The 19,181-nt window shown below is 42.9% G+C and overlaps 2 protein-coding genes across 2 annotated transcripts; one reads left to right on the top strand and one right to left on the bottom strand.

Moving 5' to 3' along the window:
* Window positions 1–2,126: 2,126 nt before the first annotated feature.
* Window positions 2,127–3,290, top strand: LOC311063831 (beta-1,3-galactosyltransferase 2-like; the record flags this gene model as incomplete). The annotated part of the gene is made up of 1 exon (XM_084083442.1): window positions 2,127–3,290. One exon carries the CDS (start codon window positions 2,127–2,129, stop codon window positions 3,288–3,290), a length of 1,164 nt encoding a protein of 387 aa, XP_083939568.1.
* A 4,956-nt stretch (window positions 3,291–8,246) lies between these two features.
* Window positions 8,247–16,829, bottom strand: slc35f6 (solute carrier family 35 member F6). Its single transcript, XM_084081869.1, has 6 exons — window positions 16,675–16,829; window positions 12,161–12,233; window positions 10,979–11,150; window positions 10,512–10,727; window positions 9,632–9,742; window positions 8,247–8,843 (listed from the first exon to the last, which is right to left on the bottom strand). Exons 1-6 carry the CDS (start codon window positions 16,749–16,751, stop codon window positions 8,341–8,343), a joined length of 1,152 nt encoding a protein of 383 aa, XP_083937995.1. The 5' UTR covers window positions 16,752–16,829; the 3' UTR covers window positions 8,247–8,340.
* Between the last annotated feature and the right edge of the window lie 2,352 nt (window positions 16,830–19,181).

Below are 19,181 nucleotides of genomic sequence, written 5' to 3'. Positions count from 1 at the left end.
TGCAAACAATTTGACATTTTGTGCAGATTATAGCTACAAAACTGAGATGTATTCGTTTCATAAGCTTTTGTCAGCTTGATTTGTACAGAGTCAGTCTAATTGTTTCCCCGTATTTCCAATGAATGTGATAATTAAATAAACTGGCTCCTGGCTTCATTTTGCCCTCATCTTAAAAAGTTAACATGTTAGGCTATTTGTGGTAAGAATGCAGGAGGCAGAGGAGGTAGGGGGTAATAGCAGGAATGACTTGGACCAAGTTATTGTGGAACATCTTGTTATTTATGAGAGAGAGAGAGAGAGAGAGAGAGAGAGAGAGAGAGAGAGAGAGAGAGAGAGAGAGAGAGAGAGAGAGAGAGAGAGAGAGAGAGAGAGAGAGAGAGAGAGAGAGAGAGAGAGAGAGGGGGAGGGAGGGAGGGAGGGAGGGAGGGAGGGAGGGAGGGATGGATAGATAGATTAAAACATTTTAAAACCGTATTTGGGAAAATCGACTTAAAAGTTATTAATCCAGATGGTAGTGCTGTACAAACTACAAAAAAATCCAGAGAGTGTACAGATGGGGTCCATTTGTGCTCTCTCAGAGTTAGATGGACACTCAGGATTCTGTTGTGTATATACTGTAGATCCTTAGGGTTCATGGTGTGATCCCTGGGCTTAAACTTTGACCTCCATTAAAGACCACTCCAGGTCATTAAGGCTTGTTGGGGGCCATTTGACAGAAAGGACAAACGAGTGTCAGCTGGTTGGCTGGAGATGGGTGACAATGGACACCTGCACTTGTGACAATAGCCACCTGCACTGGGTGACAATTAGGGTTTTGGGATCCTTTAGTTTAAGGATTTTGGTTCCTTAACGATTACATATTAACAGTCCGATTCCTTAACAGTTCCTGTTACGAACATTCAGGGCATACTTAGGAAACATTCAGGGCATAGTTGCCAGCAATAGCCTATATATGGAGATCCCCATAGATGGAGATAATAGACCTGCAAAGTCGTCATAGAGACCCAAACGTGCCATTTGTACGGAGTCTGACATCAGCGAACCCTTCCCCGAAACTCCATGTATAGACATAGCCATCACGTCCAGGGCTGAAGTCTTGATCCCATATTTGACCATAACTAACATCGGCAGCTCCATATAGGGAGACGTCTGACACTATCTGACATCATCATAGTGATGTCAGGACCGCAAGCCAGCATTATAAGAAGAGGCTCGAAACCTCTCAGATAGACACATTCCAGAGCGATTCCGAGAGACATCTTAACTCTCTCCCGAGTACCAGGAGATTGGCTGGCCTTACAACCCAGATAATCACAGATTGCATATTCAGGACGACTAGCTGGCCTTACAACCCAGCTAGGCCTTCAGAGTAGCTCTTGAGTCCGGTTCTAAAGAACCAGTCGATTATCATTGTTATAGTTCCCTTTAATGATTCCTATATATTTGAAAACAAAAATATATCCCTTCATTATATTTCTTTCTAAACACAAATGCAATCATACATAGAGTATTGCATACATATTATTGTAGTTTAGTATTGCAGCCCTGATGTCCACATGCCAGTTCTGACAGCAAACCGATTGTTGGAACCGATTCTGGTTCCTTAACGTTGGATGCGGTTCCGTATCCCAACCCCAGTGACAATAGACTGGACTGGGTGTCAATACAGGACCCAAAGTCCGGAACTCAAAACTCAAAACCGTCATAAGCAAGCACAACACTAGACTAAGAATGCCACACTTGACCCTAAACTAATACAAACATAACTCAAAGACACACACTGACAAATTAACTTGTGAACCAGCAAAAGCCCCTGAGTCGATCAAACCTTTTTCACTCGTTCATGTTTTGTGCCCAAACTTGCAGTAGCAGAGCAGGACACTTGTCCTCGGTCCTGGGGGATTGATATGGATTGGCTGACTCATCATGACATCATCGGGGATAACATGACATACTCGTCAGACTGTATATAAAACCCGCCGTCTCAGTGAAGCCAGAGAGAAGCCACAGAGAAGCCAGAATCAGACTTTAAACTTTAAGGGTTTTGATAGAAGACTTATTCAGATCCATACCTCAGCTTCGGCTGCTAGACGTGAAGCCACATCTCTTTGAGGTTCACAGGGCAGATGATCTCTCACCAGCGTGACTGCAGTGCAAGTGCAGACGCCATGCAGTGGAAGGGGCGCCACTACTGTAAGCACATCGCTGCACTTCTGTGTCTCCTCTTGTTCTTAGTCTTTCTGTCTGTTCTGGTCTTTCGGGTCCATGAGGGCTGGCAGAGAGGTAATGACAAGCCAAATGAAGAGGGTGACCATCCAGCTGACCACACAGGGGACCATCCAGCTGACCATCGTCCAGCTCACCACCCAGGTGACCATCCAGCTGACCATGGTCAGCCAACTCCCCGGCCGTTCCCCGACATCATTAACGAGTCAAACAAATGTCCAGAGGGAGAGGCACCACCATTCCTAGTGTTTCTGATACTCACCGAGGCTCATCAAGTAGAGGAACGGAATGTCGTACGGCAGACGTGGGGCAATGAGGGCCTCGCTCCAGGCCTTGGGGTCATCCGGCTGTTCCTGTTGGGGGTGAAGGAAGGCGAGCTGGGACGCCTACAGCAGAAGACCCTGGAGTCTGAGAGCCAGAGGCACCACGATATCCTTCAGCAGGATTTTTTGGATACGTACCACAACCTGACTATCAAGGTACTGATGGGGATGAATTGGGTGGCCACGCATTGCCCACGGGCCAGCTATGTTATGAAAGTTGACAGTGACGTGCTTGTCAACACCGATTACCTCATCCACAAGCTGCTGAGACCTGAACTGAAGCCCAAGACAAACTACATTACGGGCTCCATCAATGGGGGCCCGCCATTCCGAGACAAAAGGAACAAGTATTACATGCCCCCTCAAGAGTACCCAAGCAACATGTACCCTATCTACTGCGCCGGGCCGGGTTATGTGTTCTCCGGAGACATGGCGACGAAAATATACCGAGCTTCTCTGAGCATTCCCTACCTGCGTTTTGAGGATGTGTACGTGGGAGTCTGCCTGGCCAAGCTAGGGATCAAGCCCACACCTCCGCCCAACGGGCTGTTCAACCACGAGGGATTGCCCTACTCCAGATTCAAGTACAACAACATGGTCACAGTCCACAAGTTTAATCCCAGTGAGGTGCTGCAGTACTGGAACAAAATGCAGGGCGACAAGCTCGTGCCAACGCCTAGGGTTGGACTACCTCTGGTCCATAGCGGGAGAAGTCCTTCTAACGCTATGGACCAGAGCTAGGGTTGGACAATAACCGCTTCCCATATGGTTATGTGATGCATACCGTGGGGTTGAGCTCATAATAGCGAAAACATATTTAATTTGTTTTTACTGTCTCCACCAGGCCGGACGGCTAAAGCTCCTGTGTACAGATAATCTCCGGCACCATTGGACCGATCGGCGTGAAAACTTTCATGCACACCAGACACCTGCACTGGGTGACAGTAGACACCTTCACTGGGTGACAATAGGCACCTATGGGTGACAATAGGCACCTGCATTGGATGATAATAGACACCTGACTGGTGCTCAATTCAACCAAGGGCCCAGCATCCGCCTTTGAAATTGAGTCTATATAGGAAGTGACAGTTCATATGAATGGCCTGTAGTTTCGCTGTTTTACCCCTCCCTGCTGGTGTCAGAAGAAATTCAAGCAAGGAGGATTGGATCATAAATACTATATGCTTTCAGTCGCTAGTTTAAAGTCTTCCTTCAATCACCATGATATGCGTTTTGGTAAATGATGCTCCCATTTATTTAAAAATGGATAGGGTATGCTCTAGGAGGGGCGGGATGATTTGATTGACAAGCTACACAACCAATAGCATTCATTCCCCGCCCCCGCTCTTGATTGACAAGCTACCCAACCAATAGCATTCATTTCCGGTTGCGCAGGATATGGCGCGATATAGAAAAATAGGCTTCATTTACGGTCTGTAGAGTCTGGTGGTGTAACGCTGTCCATTCTTTATTTACTGTCTATGAATTCAACATATTGTTACATTAATCCTGAAGCTAATGTCAACCATAGCCTTAGCTTAGAGCAGGGGTCTTCAACGTTTTCAGGCCAAGGACCCCCTAGCTGAGAGAGAGATGAAGCAGGGACCCCCTCTATATTGTATAAAATTGTGCTTTAGATTAAACTCTTTTTTTTTTTACTTGGTCTGCTTTTTTCCCCCTCTACAACTATACCTCTTTGCCAAAAAAATAGCCGATCTACAAGCAGCGCGAGGCGTTGCGGACCCCCTGTTGAAGACCCCTGGCTTAAAGTGTTGCTTTAAAGATTACTTTAAGATATCTATTTTGTGTTCATATTTCATTAGTTCATGGCTATTATCGATTTTGTGGCAGGAAAGAAGCTGAAACAATACATTCATGACCAATCTGTTTGTTCTATTCTTCTAAGACAGTGGTTTTCAACCTTTTTCCTGCCAAGGACCCCTAAATTGATATACATTTGGCCGCGGACCACCACTTGAAATGTTTTGTGCCAGGGACCCCCAGAAGCAAAGATATCAGTTAATTTTCGCTTAAAAAATATATAAATATTCAAAGATATGCTGACTTTTTCAAGGTTTTTTTCAAAAATAGCAGATCTACAAGCCCATAGCGCGGCACTCGGTGCCGCGCTATGCGCTTGTATATCTGCTATTTTTGAATAGCCAAAGCTAAGTGGTTAAAATGATTGTGACGCTATGTTAACTAATTTCGCTGGGGACCCCCTGGTACTCCCTCAAGGACCACTGGTGGTCCCCGGACCACTGGTTGAAAACCACTGCTCTAAGATGTGACGTGAAACACTGTGACAAGACGGTTTGGATTCTTTAAGAAATGTATTTTTTATAAAAGGAAGAATCATTACATCCATTCAGTGCAGCGCATGGCACACAGCAGTCAGCATTGTCGATCGCAGCCATTCCCAACCCTCTCTGGATCAGGGGCCCACTTGAGAATCTTAAAAGTCAGGGACGTGCACAGATAGACTCTAGGTGGTGCTAGAGCACCTGCCCTTTGCCCTCTTGACCAGAAGTGCCCTTTTGAAAAAAAGAAAGTTTTTTTTTTTCCCAGTTTACAGCAGGGGTCTTCAACAGGGGGTCCGGGACCCCTAGGGGGTCCTCAGAGTTACTACAGGGGGTCCCCAAATCTTTGTGTGATATGATTTTTCTTTTTATCATAACCACTCGAAACCTAGCATCCCTTTTCTGAGGAGAACTTTGGCCAGAAATCGCAGATCTACAAGCTCCCAACGCCTCGCAGCGCGTGCTTGTAGATCTTCTATTTTTGGCAAAGAGGTATAGGTGTAGAGGGAAAAAAGAGCAGGCCAAGTAAACAAAAATAAAAGTATAATTTACTTGAGCACCTGCCCCTCAAAATGTCTGTGCACGCCACTGCTAAAAGTGTTCTGAAAATGCACACGCGGCCCACCCATCTGACCACCAAGTGGTCAAGGTGGGTGGGTCGCATGCGTTTTCAGAGCATGTTCAATTTTTAATGATCAATCAATCGATTGTGTTCTGGCTTTGGATCAATGGAACCAACACAGTATGTTTTGCAAATCATTTGGGCCACCAGAGGGCGCCAGACCACTGGCTGGGAATCGCTGCTCTATGGCAGTGGTTTTCAACCTTTTTCATGCCAAGGACCCCTAAATTGATATACATTTGGCCGCGGACCACCACTTGAAATGTTTTGTGCCAGGGACCCCCAGAAGCAAAGATATCAGTTAATTTTCGCTTAAAAAATATATAAATATTCAAAGATATGCTGACTTTTTCAAGGTTTTTTCAAAAATAGCAGATCTACAAGCCCATAGCGCGGCACTCGGTGCCGCGCTATGGGCTTGTATATCTGCTATTTTTGAATAGCCAAAGCTAAGTGGTTAAAATGATTGTGACGCTATGTTAACTCATTTCGCTGGGGACCCCCTGGTACTCCCTCAAGGACCACTGGTGGTCCCCGGACCAGTTGGTTGAAAACCACTGCTCTATGGTAAAGGCTTTACTTCATACTCCATGGCACTAACTTGGTGACAAGAAGTGATGTTCAAGTTAATGAAGCAATGCGTTCTTAACTTGAACTTGAACATTTTCTGCAAACGAAACCGATGGAGTAGAAATAAAACTGATGTCAGCATAAAAAACCACGTAATTCCAATGACAGTTATTTCCCTTTTTTCTTGCAGTATGTCTGTCTGATACAGTCATTTCTAGGTTACATAATAGTGCATGGTAATTCAAGTTGTACCAGCCAAAGTCTGTAAACGAAGAAGTGCAAATTACTAGCTCTGTTGTTTTAACCACTTAAGCCCTATTTTTAAAACAGTTTGGAAAATGTTTCCCAAAAATTAGAAAATTGCTCACCTATGAGCTTGTAGATCTGCTATTTGAAAATGTTCACCTATAACGACATGCCCAAAAGTGGGATGCCGGGGCTGAAGTGGTTAATACATGGCATAAGGTGACTATATGTTAAATATGCACATATATTAACCAACAATTATCAGTGAGTCTGAAGGAAAATGTTTACAAATGATACTGTTTCATAATAAAATTTACAGCATGAACATGTGATAATGTCTTTAACCAAATAGAAATAAAACAAAATAGCATTTAAAAACGACTAAAACCAGACAATAAGATATACAAATTATGATATCATTTGACCAGATATGTTAAAATCAAGTATAGTACATGAGACGATATGTTTTTTTTTGTATGAAATCTTCCTTTTTTGACAGTCATTTTAATAAAACTCTGTTCTGCTGTCTCTGGCGAGCAGGAAATATCATCGCCCAGGATGTTTCTAAAAATAAAATCCAGATGGCTTTTAATACTGCAGATAAAATGGTATTTCTATAAATTCAATTAAGCCTTTTCTATACATTTCAATTAAGCATGTAATAAAATCTCCAGACCCCCGCCCCACTAGTCAGTTCTTAACAACGGTAAAACCACGCACGCTTCCAGTGTCAGTTAAAATGAGATAACGTGAACAAAAAGCGATTCTTAAAAATGTTTTCTAAATCCTTTTTTGAAAAAAACAAAAAAACAAAAGAATGTCAAGATTTTTCAAAAATAGCAGATCTACAAGCTCATAGCGCGGCACCGAGTGCCGCGCTATGAGCTTGTAGATCTGCTATTTTTGAATAGCCAAAGAAATCTAAAGTGACACAGATGCGTTCCAGGTCTTAATAGGTTAAAGGACAAGACGATTCCACGACGCTGTCACACGTTCGTGGTCGCTCAGGGCACAGAGAGAGAGAGAGAGAGAGAGAGAGAGAGAGAGAGAGAGAGAGAGAGAGAGAGAGAGAGAGAGAGAGAGAGAGGAGCGTGTTCTAACTCACTGTTTCTCAACGTCAGGTCCGGGGACCAACTGGGGCCCAAATGGACCCTTACGTGTCTGTAACGCTGAGAATGTACAAATAGAAGTTCTATTTGAACACTCTCAGAGTGAAACTAGAGGATTTTAATGAGTAGATAAGGGTCCCAGAAATAAAAACAAACAAACAAATGAGTCAAATGGGGGTCCGTGGCTTAATGCAGTGATTCCCCCAAATTGTTCATTAGGCGTAGAGCCCCTCCCCTTCTTAAATGTGACAAAACAAAAACTGGGACCCCCTCCACACGTGTGCGCGCCACACACATGCACGCACACATGCACACACAAACACACTATATACTTCTCATACAAAGAATTGTGAAAATAACTGACCTACAAGCTCACAACGTATCGCAATGCGACACGTTGTGAGCTTTTAGATCAGTTATTTTCGCAATTTTCACAATATTTTTTCAACTATAATGTATATATTTGTCAATATAATGACTGCCCAGAATAGGGATGCCATGTTGAAAGTGGATGAAAGGAAGTCATCATTTTGTGCAACATGTTTAAAATAGCCAACGGGCCCTATTTTCACCAGTACCTTAACCATTATCCCGAAACTTCTTTGCCATTTTTTACTATTAAAAAAAAGAAAAATAGCCAATCTACAAGCTCACAAGTTCACAACGTGTCGATGTAGATCGGCTAGTTGAACAATTTGAAAATGTTTTTAAAAATAGTAAAAAATGGCAAAGAAGTTTAGGGATAATGGGTAAGGCACCGTCGAAAATAGGGCCCAAGGCCTCAACCCCCGCCCCCCTCCTTAATAACATTTGGTGCCCCCCCCCCCCTCAAAGGGCACGGACCCCAGGCTGTGAAACACTGGCCTTAATAAACGCATTATCAAACCGGAGTTCCTTCAGGAAAAAATGTATAAAGGTTTTTTGAGAGAAACCACAAAACGAGGTTAACTCTCGTCGCCGGCCTGCACCCTGCCCTCGTCCAGCAGCCTGGCCCGCTCCGCCTGGCTGCTGCCGTCCTCCTCCGCCCGCCCCACCCCCCACCGCTCCGCCAGGCCGGGGCAGCAGCGGGCCAGCAGCGGCTCGTGCAGCCCGTTGTAGAGCGCCGTGCCCGTCAGCAGCACCGCGAAGCCCAGCACCTGCAGGCCCTGGAACGCCTCCCAGCCCAGCGCCAGGCTCACCGCCCAGATGACGAGCGTGCGCAGGCTGTCCAGCACCATGCGCGTGGTGGCGCTGATCTCCTTGGTGACGCTGATGCCGGCGAAGTTGAAGAAGGCGATGCTGACGGTGTTGCCGAGCAGCGCCAGCAGGATGAGCGGCTTGTGGCCGATCTGGCAGAAGGCGTCCAGCGCGTCCTCCAGCACCTGCCGCGGGTTGGCGCCGAAGCCGGCGGCCGGGATGAAGTACATGGGGACGAGGAGCAGCGACAGGATGAAGAAGCCGAAGAAGCCTGCGGGGGGGACGCAGTGAAGATTGATTGATTCATTGACTACTACAGTGTAATTTGGGGTACCAGTAATTTGGGGTACCAGAGATAAAAAATGTATATAAAATGAAGGTCCGTGGCCTAATGCATATCAAACTGGGGCACAAAATCACTGTCCCAAAGTGTCTAACCTAGAAGTACAGGAAGTACAGGAAGTACAGGGAAACAGGAAGTTCCAGTAGGCTGGACGACATGTAACACTGTACTTCCGGTTAGATCACTTTCACTAGTAGTTTCTTCTCTCCTCGTGACATGGAGATAAAACTCAGAACGGGGGTTACAGGTTTCAGCAAGTGGCTAATATGCATATCGTCTGTCACTGTCGGGTGGATACCTTGTATGTCCAAAACCGTCACATTTCTGGGAAATGGCACGAATAATCTGTGTTCCAGTGGATCCAACGTAGTTATTATTTAGTCACGCCATTGGTTCAATATCAATAAAATCTACACTACAGACACACTTCACCTTCAGTTTCACAATGTTTCAAACATAGTGAAACACGTCACAATGATCGTGTTGTGAGCTCGTAGATCAGCTATTTTTGCTACTTCTGCACGACACTGCTGTACAGTGAAGTAGGGGATTCATTTATGGAAAAAAGATGAAAGCAGATGAAAAAAATATGAAATATGGAGATACAAGGTTTCTGCCCGACAGCAACAATATAATCTAAGATCATATTATCAGAAAAAGAATATTTTCAGAACAAAACCTAAATGTGAACTCAGGTGATGTGTTTTTCACTGTACCTTCAGTTCCCACGGCCTTTAGTGGATGGACGTCATGTTTGTAGACAAACTTCTCCTCCAGGACCATCTGCACGGCAACTATAACCTGAGCCATGATGATCAGAAGGTCTCCTGCACGGGGCGACAGAAACACAGCAGTTGAACATGATGGAGATGATGGAAACAACAATGAATAGGAAAACTGGCAGAAAAGGACTCGCTCGCTGCATAACATTTTTGAGGAAAGCTCCTTAGACAGAGACTGAAGAACATAGCATTTCTTACATTTTTATACGCTCATAAAGTGCTCTGTGCTCATAGTGAGTGGCGAATAAAATTAGCAAACGCTTCGGTCCTGGGACCTTCGTCAGTGTTATATGCTGACTCTCCTTCAACATGTGGGGGGAGGTACCGGGGGGTCCCCAGCTAAGTTTGTTAATATATCACAATCATTTTAACCACTTTATCCATTTATGGTGACCGGAAGACGATCGCCCCAAAACACGCTCGCCCCCATTTTTCCCGCGGACCAGCGGTTCTTGTATTCTTGTATATGTTTTACTGAGGTTACGTTTAGGAATAAGGTTAGGTTTAGGCATAGTTTACGTTTAGGAATATCAGGTGAATACCGCCGGATTTGCCCCGGGGTGACAGTGTTTTGGGGCGAGCGTTTTGGTATTCCCATTTATAAGTTGGATATTCAAAAATAGCAGATGTACAAGCTCACAGCGCGTCACGACGTGAGCTTGTACATCTGCTATTTTTTAAAACATTTGGAAAAATGAAACAAAAAATAAATAAATGACACAAATCTTCTCTTCTGGGACACTCTTCCCTGACACAAAACCGGGGACCGCGGCCAAAGATATATCAAATGGCATTCCCACGCACACCCTCTTACCGGTGATGACGTCACTGAGTTTGTGGTCGTCTCCCTTGTGGCCGCTGACGAAGTCGGCCGCGCCCACCACCACCAGGCCCAGGATGGTGATGAGGATGCCGAACCACTGGCTGGGCTTCAGGCGGCGGCCCAGGAAGGCCACGGACAGCAGGCCGGTGAAGATGATCACCGCCCCGCGCAGCATCTGGAAGCTGGAGGCGCTCGTCATGTTGAGGGCTGTTACAGAGAAACACAAGGGATTCAAAAGCAAAGTTAAAATCTCACTTTTATGACATATCCGAGACCATTAGGGTTTTATGGAAAATGCTTCTAAACGTAAAAAAATTGCCTATCTACATCAATTAGTTGCAGACGAATAAACTATGATTTATTTGGCGTTAGTAAATACAAAAACAGATGTTTACAGCATGATAACTACTGATAATAACAAGTGTTAGAGAGAGAGATAAGCCGCATAATTCACTTACCAACATACATGAGGGACGTTCCGGTCATGTCACACAGAGCAGGGGCCAGGAAGAGAAAAGGGCTGAAGGTCTGACCGGGGTTGATCTTGGGCACCGGAGAGCGTCTGTCATGACACAGCAGGATGTAGAACACCGCCAGACAGCTGAACTCGCCCAGGAACATGCCCACCGCCTGCCACGGGGAACATGCCAGTTAGGGGTGCCACAGTTAATTGAAAAAATATACATATATTAGTGATGCGCGGGTCGGGTTTTTTCATGACCCGTCCCGCCCCGCCACGGAACCCAACCCGCCTCAATCCGCCCCGCGAACCCATATATAAATCTATGGCTCAACCCGCCCCGCGACCCGCAATTTTTTTTAAATTCTGTAAAATCATGGTTAGAAAATAATCCCCAAGTGTATTCAAACTGTTTTATTGTTATTATTCTTATTCTTATTAGGAATAAAGACAAAACAAGAGCATGTGATTTTTTTGTTTTTTTTGCGTGTGAGAGCGGCTGACCCGCTCACCCGCAGCCCGCATAATTACCTCCGAAATTCTGACTCGCGGGTACCGTGGGTTACGGGTCAACCCGCGCATCACTAACATATATGTATCGTGAGAAACCTCTCATCTCCATATTCTAACCTTTTAGTGTGTTTTTTTTTGTGAATTAACACCCTACTTGATCATACTACAGCGTCGCACAAAAGGATCAAAAGTAGAAGATAAACAAGCTCGAAACGTTTTGAGCTTGCAGACTGTAGATCTACTACTTTTGTTATTTTTGTACTTGAATCCTGAAAAGTAACAGTTCAGACATTTGAGGTTTCCACCCGACAGAGAGGATAATATAATTTGTTCATGAATAATAATTGTTTTTTTAAATCAAATAATCACTTTCGGGGGACAATTTTAGAAATTTTGATTTTTGGCTTTTGTTTTCAAAAAACATTTAAAAATAGTGAAAATAGCAGATCTACAAGCTTGCAACGCATAATTTGCGATGCGTTGTGAGCTTGGAGATCTCATATATTCACTATTTTTTGCTACATTGTTGTACAAAGTACATGAAACAGGGCTCAAGTGGTTAAATCAATTTGTCGGGTATAAAAGATCAATACATTTTTTTCGTGTCAATATATAAGAGAATAGTGGTTTATATTGGTTTCCAGTGGTGGTAGTGATGTTACCTTACCTGTACAAACGGGTGAGTGAATAAATGTTCCTTGTCGCCGTTGCAACCCGGAGCTTTCATTATGTCAGCCCATCTGTTGAGACAAACAAGACATCATTGAAATGGTTTGGATTAAAATGTTGGGACGAGATATAAGAACATCCAAGACAGACTTAAGCCATTAAGACCTGGAACGCATCTGTGTCATATACGCTCGTAGCACCGAGTGCCGCGCTACGAGCTTGTAGATCTGCTATTTTTGAAAAATCGTGAAAATGTGTGCAAATCTTTGAATATATATATTTTTAAAGCGAACATTTTTAACTCAAATCTTTACTTCTGGGGGTCCCTGAAACAAAATATTTTGAGATGGGGTCGGCGGCCAAATACATATAATTTTGGGGGTCCTTGACATGAAAAAGTTTGAGCGCCACTGATATAGAAACATGCGTTTTTTCAGAATACTGCTGGGATTTAGAAGACATTTTGGGTTAACCATGTGAACCCTAGTGTCCCTATTCAGTGCACGTCATAATAGCGATCAGCAAACCTTCATCAAATAGCATTTTGAGAGCTTGTAGATCGGCTATTTTCGCCAAAGAGGTCTGGTGTACCGTGTACAATGGGGAAAGGGAGGGAGCCAAGTATAGACCCCTTGGGGGGAGACCCCGGACAACAAAGTATATATGGCTTATACGAGGGTTATTTTACACAATGATTTACCTCCTGTACAATAGAAGAATATGCAGTCAGTGGTACTGTCGCCCAAGTTAATCAATGTCCTTTACAGTACATGTTCTATTGACTTTTATAATAGGCAGACAGGTTTGTAAAAAGCATGACAGGCACGTGAGTGAGTCTTACTGTCTGAGTCACCCGACAAGTCAAGGGAAAAAAGTGATGACAGCACTTTGCTGACACATTCAACAATACTCTGGGCTTAGGGCTTTTCAAACGTATTCACGTCACATAGCAGTCTCTCATCTGTGTCACTTAAGATTTCTTTGGCTATTCGAAAATAGCAGATAGATATACAAGCTCATAGCGCTTTGAGCTTGTAGATCTGCTATTTTTGAAAAACAAATCGTGAAAATGTGTGCAAATCTTTATATACATTTTTAACTCTAATCTTTGCTTCTGGGGGTCCCTGGAACAAAATATTTTGAGATGGGGGTCCCATGGCCAAATACATATAATGTTGTGGGCCCTTGACATGAAAAAGGTTAGAATAGCCATTATTTGTTTTATTGTGTTTGTAATCATTTCAAGTGAATTGAATTTAAACTACTTGCGACGCGTTGTGAGCTTGTAGATCTGCTATTTGAAGAAAAGAAACATGGGGAAAAGTGTAAAACTTTATGAAACAATTTAAAAGGATCCCTGGCTAATAAGCCAAATATGCCTTGATACATTATAATTGCCCTCTATAACTAATATATGATTTTTAAACACCTTCAACATTTTATTTATTTTAGAAATAGTCAATCTTTTACAGAAGGGGGACAACACCCGTCGCATGTCGATGATGTCATTTGCCCATGTGTGGCTGGGGACCCCCGTGGTGTGGACGTCTACAGGGGTGGAATGAATGACCCCTGGGGGTCTCCTCCTGACCCTCACTTTGACAACAACTGCTCTTAGAGGCCAGACTAGAGAGTGTTTGGGTGATTGATCCAGATAATCTAGGTCTTAAGTTCATCTGTGTTGTTGTTATGTTGGATCAGACACATTGCTGTTCGGGGCAGAAACCTTGCATCTCCATATTTCAACTTGTTCTCACAGCGCGTAGAAAAAATAGGGCTAAAGCGGTCAACATATGTTTCATAATGTAATCATTTATATCTGCAAAGTAACTCAAGTTTTCAAATAATTGTAGTGGAGTAAAAGTACAATATTTGCCTCTGAGATGTAGTGGAGTAGAATTAAAAGTATTGAAAAATTGGAAATACTCTCAAGTAAAGTAAAAAGTGACTCAAAATTGTACTTAAGTACAGAGTAAGTACATGTACTTAGTTACTTTCCACCACTGCCAATGAAAAGTATTAACAAGGGCTTGTGACTACATAATAACTATACTGGATCCATTGGAACACAGGTTCTTTTTCACATTTCCTGAAAAGTGGTTTGGTCATACACGGTTTCTATTCTAACCTGACGGTGACAAGACACTATGCTGTGTGTTGGAACTTGGTACAATCAATGTGCAAGGTCAGACACTTAAGACACACAGTCACAGACGGTCACAATATTTGCCGAGAGGGCCGACGTGTTGGAACGAATGAAACCGAAAGGCATGTCTAGTGTGTGAGCCGTGAGGCCATGTTGTAACAGAGTCCGTCTTGAAGCCTTTCTTCCCAGCGAGCAGAGGGAAACGGTCGGTTTCAGGTGACTCCTCTGTTTGTGTTTCAAAGTGGAAGTCAGTCGAACGTTACCCGTGTTTTGCTACACTCAGTGGTGGGAAAAAGTACTCAAATGTTTTTACTTAAGTAAAATGCAGAAATACTCTGTTACAGGTAAAAGTTACTGTTTTCAAAATGTACTTGGGTAAAAGTACAAAAGTTTTGGCATCAAAATGTACTTAAAGTATAAAAAGTAAAAGTACTCATGGTCATTATGCAGAATGTCCTACTTTAAGTGTTCAAAATGTATAAGGATCGTTTTAAAATAGCAGATCTACAAGCTCACAATGCGTCGCATCGCGACGCATTGTGAGCTTGTAGATCTGCTATTTTCAAATGGCCGAAATGTTTATAGGGCTGAGGTGGTTTATGTATGTTTTGTAATAATAATAATCTAGTAACTAGTAAGTAACTAAAGTTTTCAAATAATTGTAGTGGAGTGAAAGTACAACATTTGTCTCTGGGATGTAGTGGAGTAGAAGTAAAAGTACTGAAAATTGGAAATACTCCACTAAAGTAAAAAAATACCTCAAAATTATACTTAAGTACAGTACTAGAGTAAATGTACAATGCATTGCACTGCATACCGTGCAAGCAGCACCACACAGCACATTGTAGCCAAGCTTACCCCTCCAAATAAAAGTGTATTTAGGCCTTTATTCTTAAAATAAATCATTGCATAATACATAGTGTGTGAGAAAAGTGCATAGTGAAGCAGACTCAAGCAGAAGCGCAACTAGACCCATGGCATTCAGCATGGTGACTCAACATGGAGAACTTAAGTCTACAAACATCACAGGTTGAGGTTATTATTACAGAAGTGAGTGCGTGACTTACTGAGGTTTTGCTGACATGCACACTGCAGCTCTACCTCTGCCTACCTCTCCTCTGGCATGACATTTAAGATCGTTGGTTCTACAAAAGTGGTGTCTGGGGACCCCCAGGGGTCCTTTGGGGGGTACCAAGGGGGTCCCCAGCTAAATGTGTTACTATAGCGTCACAATCATTTTAAGGACTTTACCATATTTCATACTTTGGCTATTCAAAAATATATATATAAAAATATTTTTGAAAAATTCCTGGCACAAAATATCTTTTGAGATGGGGGGGTCCGCAACCAAATACATATAATTTTGGGGGTCCTTGACATGGAAAGGTTTGAGAACTACTGATTTAGATGACCTGGTTACACCAGGACATCTCTCTCTCTCTCTCTCTCTTTCTTTCTCTCTATCACACACACGCACGCACGCACGCACGCACGCACGCACGCACGCACGCACGCGCGCACACACACACACACACACACACACACACACACACACACACACACACACACACACACACACACACACACACACACACAGCATATGAACGATTTGGTTTGGACCTGAAATGAACTCTGAACTAATCTTCTAATCTAGATTCAACTGAATGCTTTTTGACAAAACATTGTACTATAGACTAAAGCCATTATTTATAAAGCTATTTTAATCGTTTTCTTTTGTTTTGTTAAGTGTAATACTGTGATAGATCCAGCTATTTATAATTAGCTGCATAATTACCCAGTCAACAACATTAATTTGAACAACATAACACATTGTAGAATGTGTAACAACTACAACAGTGCCTCCACACACATACAGCACAGCCCAGGTCGTCGATGCTGATAAACGTGAATTGACTTTTAAGTTGTCAAATAAACAGATAAGAAACGACTATTGAATGAATAAAACACGACGATTGTAGCCCTTTGATCGTGACCACAGTGTTTGACAAACACAGTTTGTATATCAGCAGCAGAGCTGGATTGGATAAGATGTTGATCTCACACAACAAAAACAACATGCTGAATGAATGAGGACAATCTCATTGTTATCCATTAGCTATTATCCATTAGCTACAAAGTGCTAACCAGGGAACAGTGGGTCAGTGGGTCTACAAAAGGACAAATCGATGCTGAACTCTTAAACTCCACTTTATAAAGCCAACCTGTTTAAGGCTGATTTCACGTGAATAATATTATCCTACATGCCATGGTACTATCTCCGAGCCCCACACAATGACATAGTTATGAATGTTTACTGTATAGTTAGTTAATAAGCTGGTAATAACTGGATAAAAAAGGAGACTTACTTGGCTGACAGGGTGTTCAGAGAGCCCGTGGTGAGCATGAGGAAGGCCAGGAACAGCTGGTACCTGGTCCAGGCCATGATGATGTGTTATTATGTTGTTATTGGAGAGGTTCTGGTTGACTGTACTGTTGTTGTACTGACTGAGCTGCTGCTTGTTGTTACACTAGTACAGATAGACTGCAGTTCAGACCACGTGACATGCTGCGTTGCCATATCTTTCGAGAGCAATAAGGAACCTGGTCTACGAAAAATAAGCCCAATGAAAATACAAGCTCGTATAACTTCTATCTGCTATTTAAAGAAAAAGAACGTGGGGGGGAAAGTGCGACATTTTAAATATTTTTGAAAAACATTTTCACTACACAAATCTGGTTTGGGGGTCCCTGGCACAAAATCAGATGAGGATATGCAGACAATTACATATTCATTTGGGGGTCCTGTCCACTGGTTTAAACAACATTTAGGAAATACGCCCAAATAAGCAACTACACTTTGAACACAAGCCCAAAAAACCGCAACCACCAATATTTACAAGTAACTTTACAGAAAAACAAGCCCAAGTATAAGCGGATATAATAAGCGGACATGGCAACACAGGTGACATGCTGGAGTCAGCTGACCGCTGCCATGGATTGCAGTGTTTTTTCCCAGAGATCCCTTAGCCCGCAGGAGTGTATATAGCAGCATTATAGGCAGTGAAATGATTATACATCAAGCTTTCTCAACAGTATGGATTGGATAACAATAAAATAAGAATAAAACAAAATAGGCAAAATATTTGCAATAAAAAAAACGAAATAACTAAAGTAGGAGTATTAATAATAAGCAAATATCAAGGTGAAAAAAGAAAAAAAGCATTTAGAAAAAAGAAAATGTCCCCATTAAGGCCATACGATTTACATTCAAGAGATATGTTTTTGTGTGTAAAGAAATGTGAAGAGTTGAGGAGTTCCTGTAAAAAAGTCAAGATTCCCATCACCGCTAGATGTCACTGTAGTAACATTATTTGAAACGATTACGTAATTTCTCTGAAAGATAAAAGCCCAATAAGTCATGCTCTCTATCGCCGGGTGCGCTGGCGTGCACTTGTAATCCAAGCTACTGGGAGGCTGAGGCTGGTGGATCGAATGAGCTCAGGGTCTCGAGGTGCACTACAGTGCACTATCGCTCGGTACACATTGAGCTGTTGTGGTCGCAGGTCGTATTTGGCCTGGTAAAGCCTGCCTGTGTGTCTAATTTCTGTGACCTGGGAGGGTTTACCAGGCCAGGTCGTATTCAGAGATCGCGAGTAAATCGGCGCAGACATGCTTCCTAATGAGTACTACATGCAAAGAGTTCACATGGTTGACAACTCGCAACGGTACTTAATAGGAAGTCTGGGCAGCGTGGAAACGAATGCTTGCTTCTGCGTATAGACATTGTGGTGCAGCCTGAGTAATACAGCGAGACCCAGTCTTTTATGCATTTTTTTTAACAGTGCTTCTTCTAGCCTGAGCAATACAGTGGGACACAGTCTCTTATTTTCATCAAGTTTGTCCTCTAGCCCACCATGGTTAACCTCGCGTCACCAGGCGTTACCCACCGTGTAGTTAGAAGGTGAAAACCCAGCTCCAGACAGAGCCTATGAGAGTCTCGATCTGGGTCGGTCGCGCTGTGATGTTTTCGGCCTGTCGCTCACCGAAAACATCAGATCTACAAGCTCTCAACAACTCTTACCGTATAGTATATAGCCTAAAGTATTCTTTCTAGTATAAGGACTCTTGAAAATAGATGGCCATGGCCAAAAACAATCCTGTCTGTCAAAGGCCCCCAAATGTATATTACGCATTATTTGGCCACGGACCCCAGTTGGAAAAAAAAAAAATTGTGCCAGCCAGGGACCCCCTGGCACACATCTATTGTTGTAGAGCAACAGAAGGCAACCACACAGTGACCTATTGACCTACCTGTTTTGCATAAAGACGATGCAGTTCATGGTGTGAGTGCAGTGGTGTAAAGTAATTAAGTACATTTACTACTGTATAGGCTACTTAAGGACCATTGTATTTTTACTTTACTGGAGTATTTCCAATTTTCGTTAGGCTACTAGTTACTTTGCAGATTTTTGTTATTATTACAAAACATTTACCACTTCAGCCCTACATAATACTTTGGCTATTTGAAAATAGCCGATCTACAAGCTCACAATGCATGGCATCTGCTATTTTCAAACAATTTTCATACATTCTAAAAAAAACTTGTCAACTGGGACATTATGCATAATGAGTACTTTTACTTTTGGTACTTTAAGTATATTTTGATGCCAATACTTTTGTACTTTTCCTCAAGTATATTTTGAATTCCGGACTTTTACTTGTAACTACATGTTTCTACAGTGCAGTATTGATACTTTTACTTAAGTAAAGAAATGGAGTACTTTTTCCTCCACTGTGTGAGTGTGGAACATGTGGAAGAGTGGAAGTTGTTAAACCTGTACTGGTTTAATTGTAAACAGCTAGACAGGCAAAC

The sequence above is a fragment of the Gymnoscopelus microlampas genome, assembly GCF_963454915.1.
Source record: "Gymnoscopelus microlampas genome assembly, chromosome: 16".
In the NCBI taxonomy this organism is placed as follows: domain Eukaryota; kingdom Metazoa; phylum Chordata; class Actinopteri; order Myctophiformes; family Myctophidae; genus Gymnoscopelus; species Gymnoscopelus microlampas.
This window is presented reverse-complemented; position numbering and strand designations above follow the sequence as displayed.

Bases quoted from the DNA above. Each gene is read 5' to 3' on its own strand.
- slc35f6 (XM_084081869.1), bottom strand. From the start codon at position 16,751: ATGGCCTGGACCAGGTACCAGCTGTTCCTGGCCTTCCTCATGCTCACC. The intron at 10,728-10,978 runs GTAAGTGAATTA...TCTCTGTAACAG, and splicing joins AACGTCCCTCATGTATGTTG to CCCTCAACATGACGAGCGCC. The intron at 8,844-9,631 runs GTACAGTGAAAA...TCCCCCCCGCAG, and splicing joins AAAGGCCGTGGGAACTGAAG to GCTTCTTCGGCTTCTTCATC.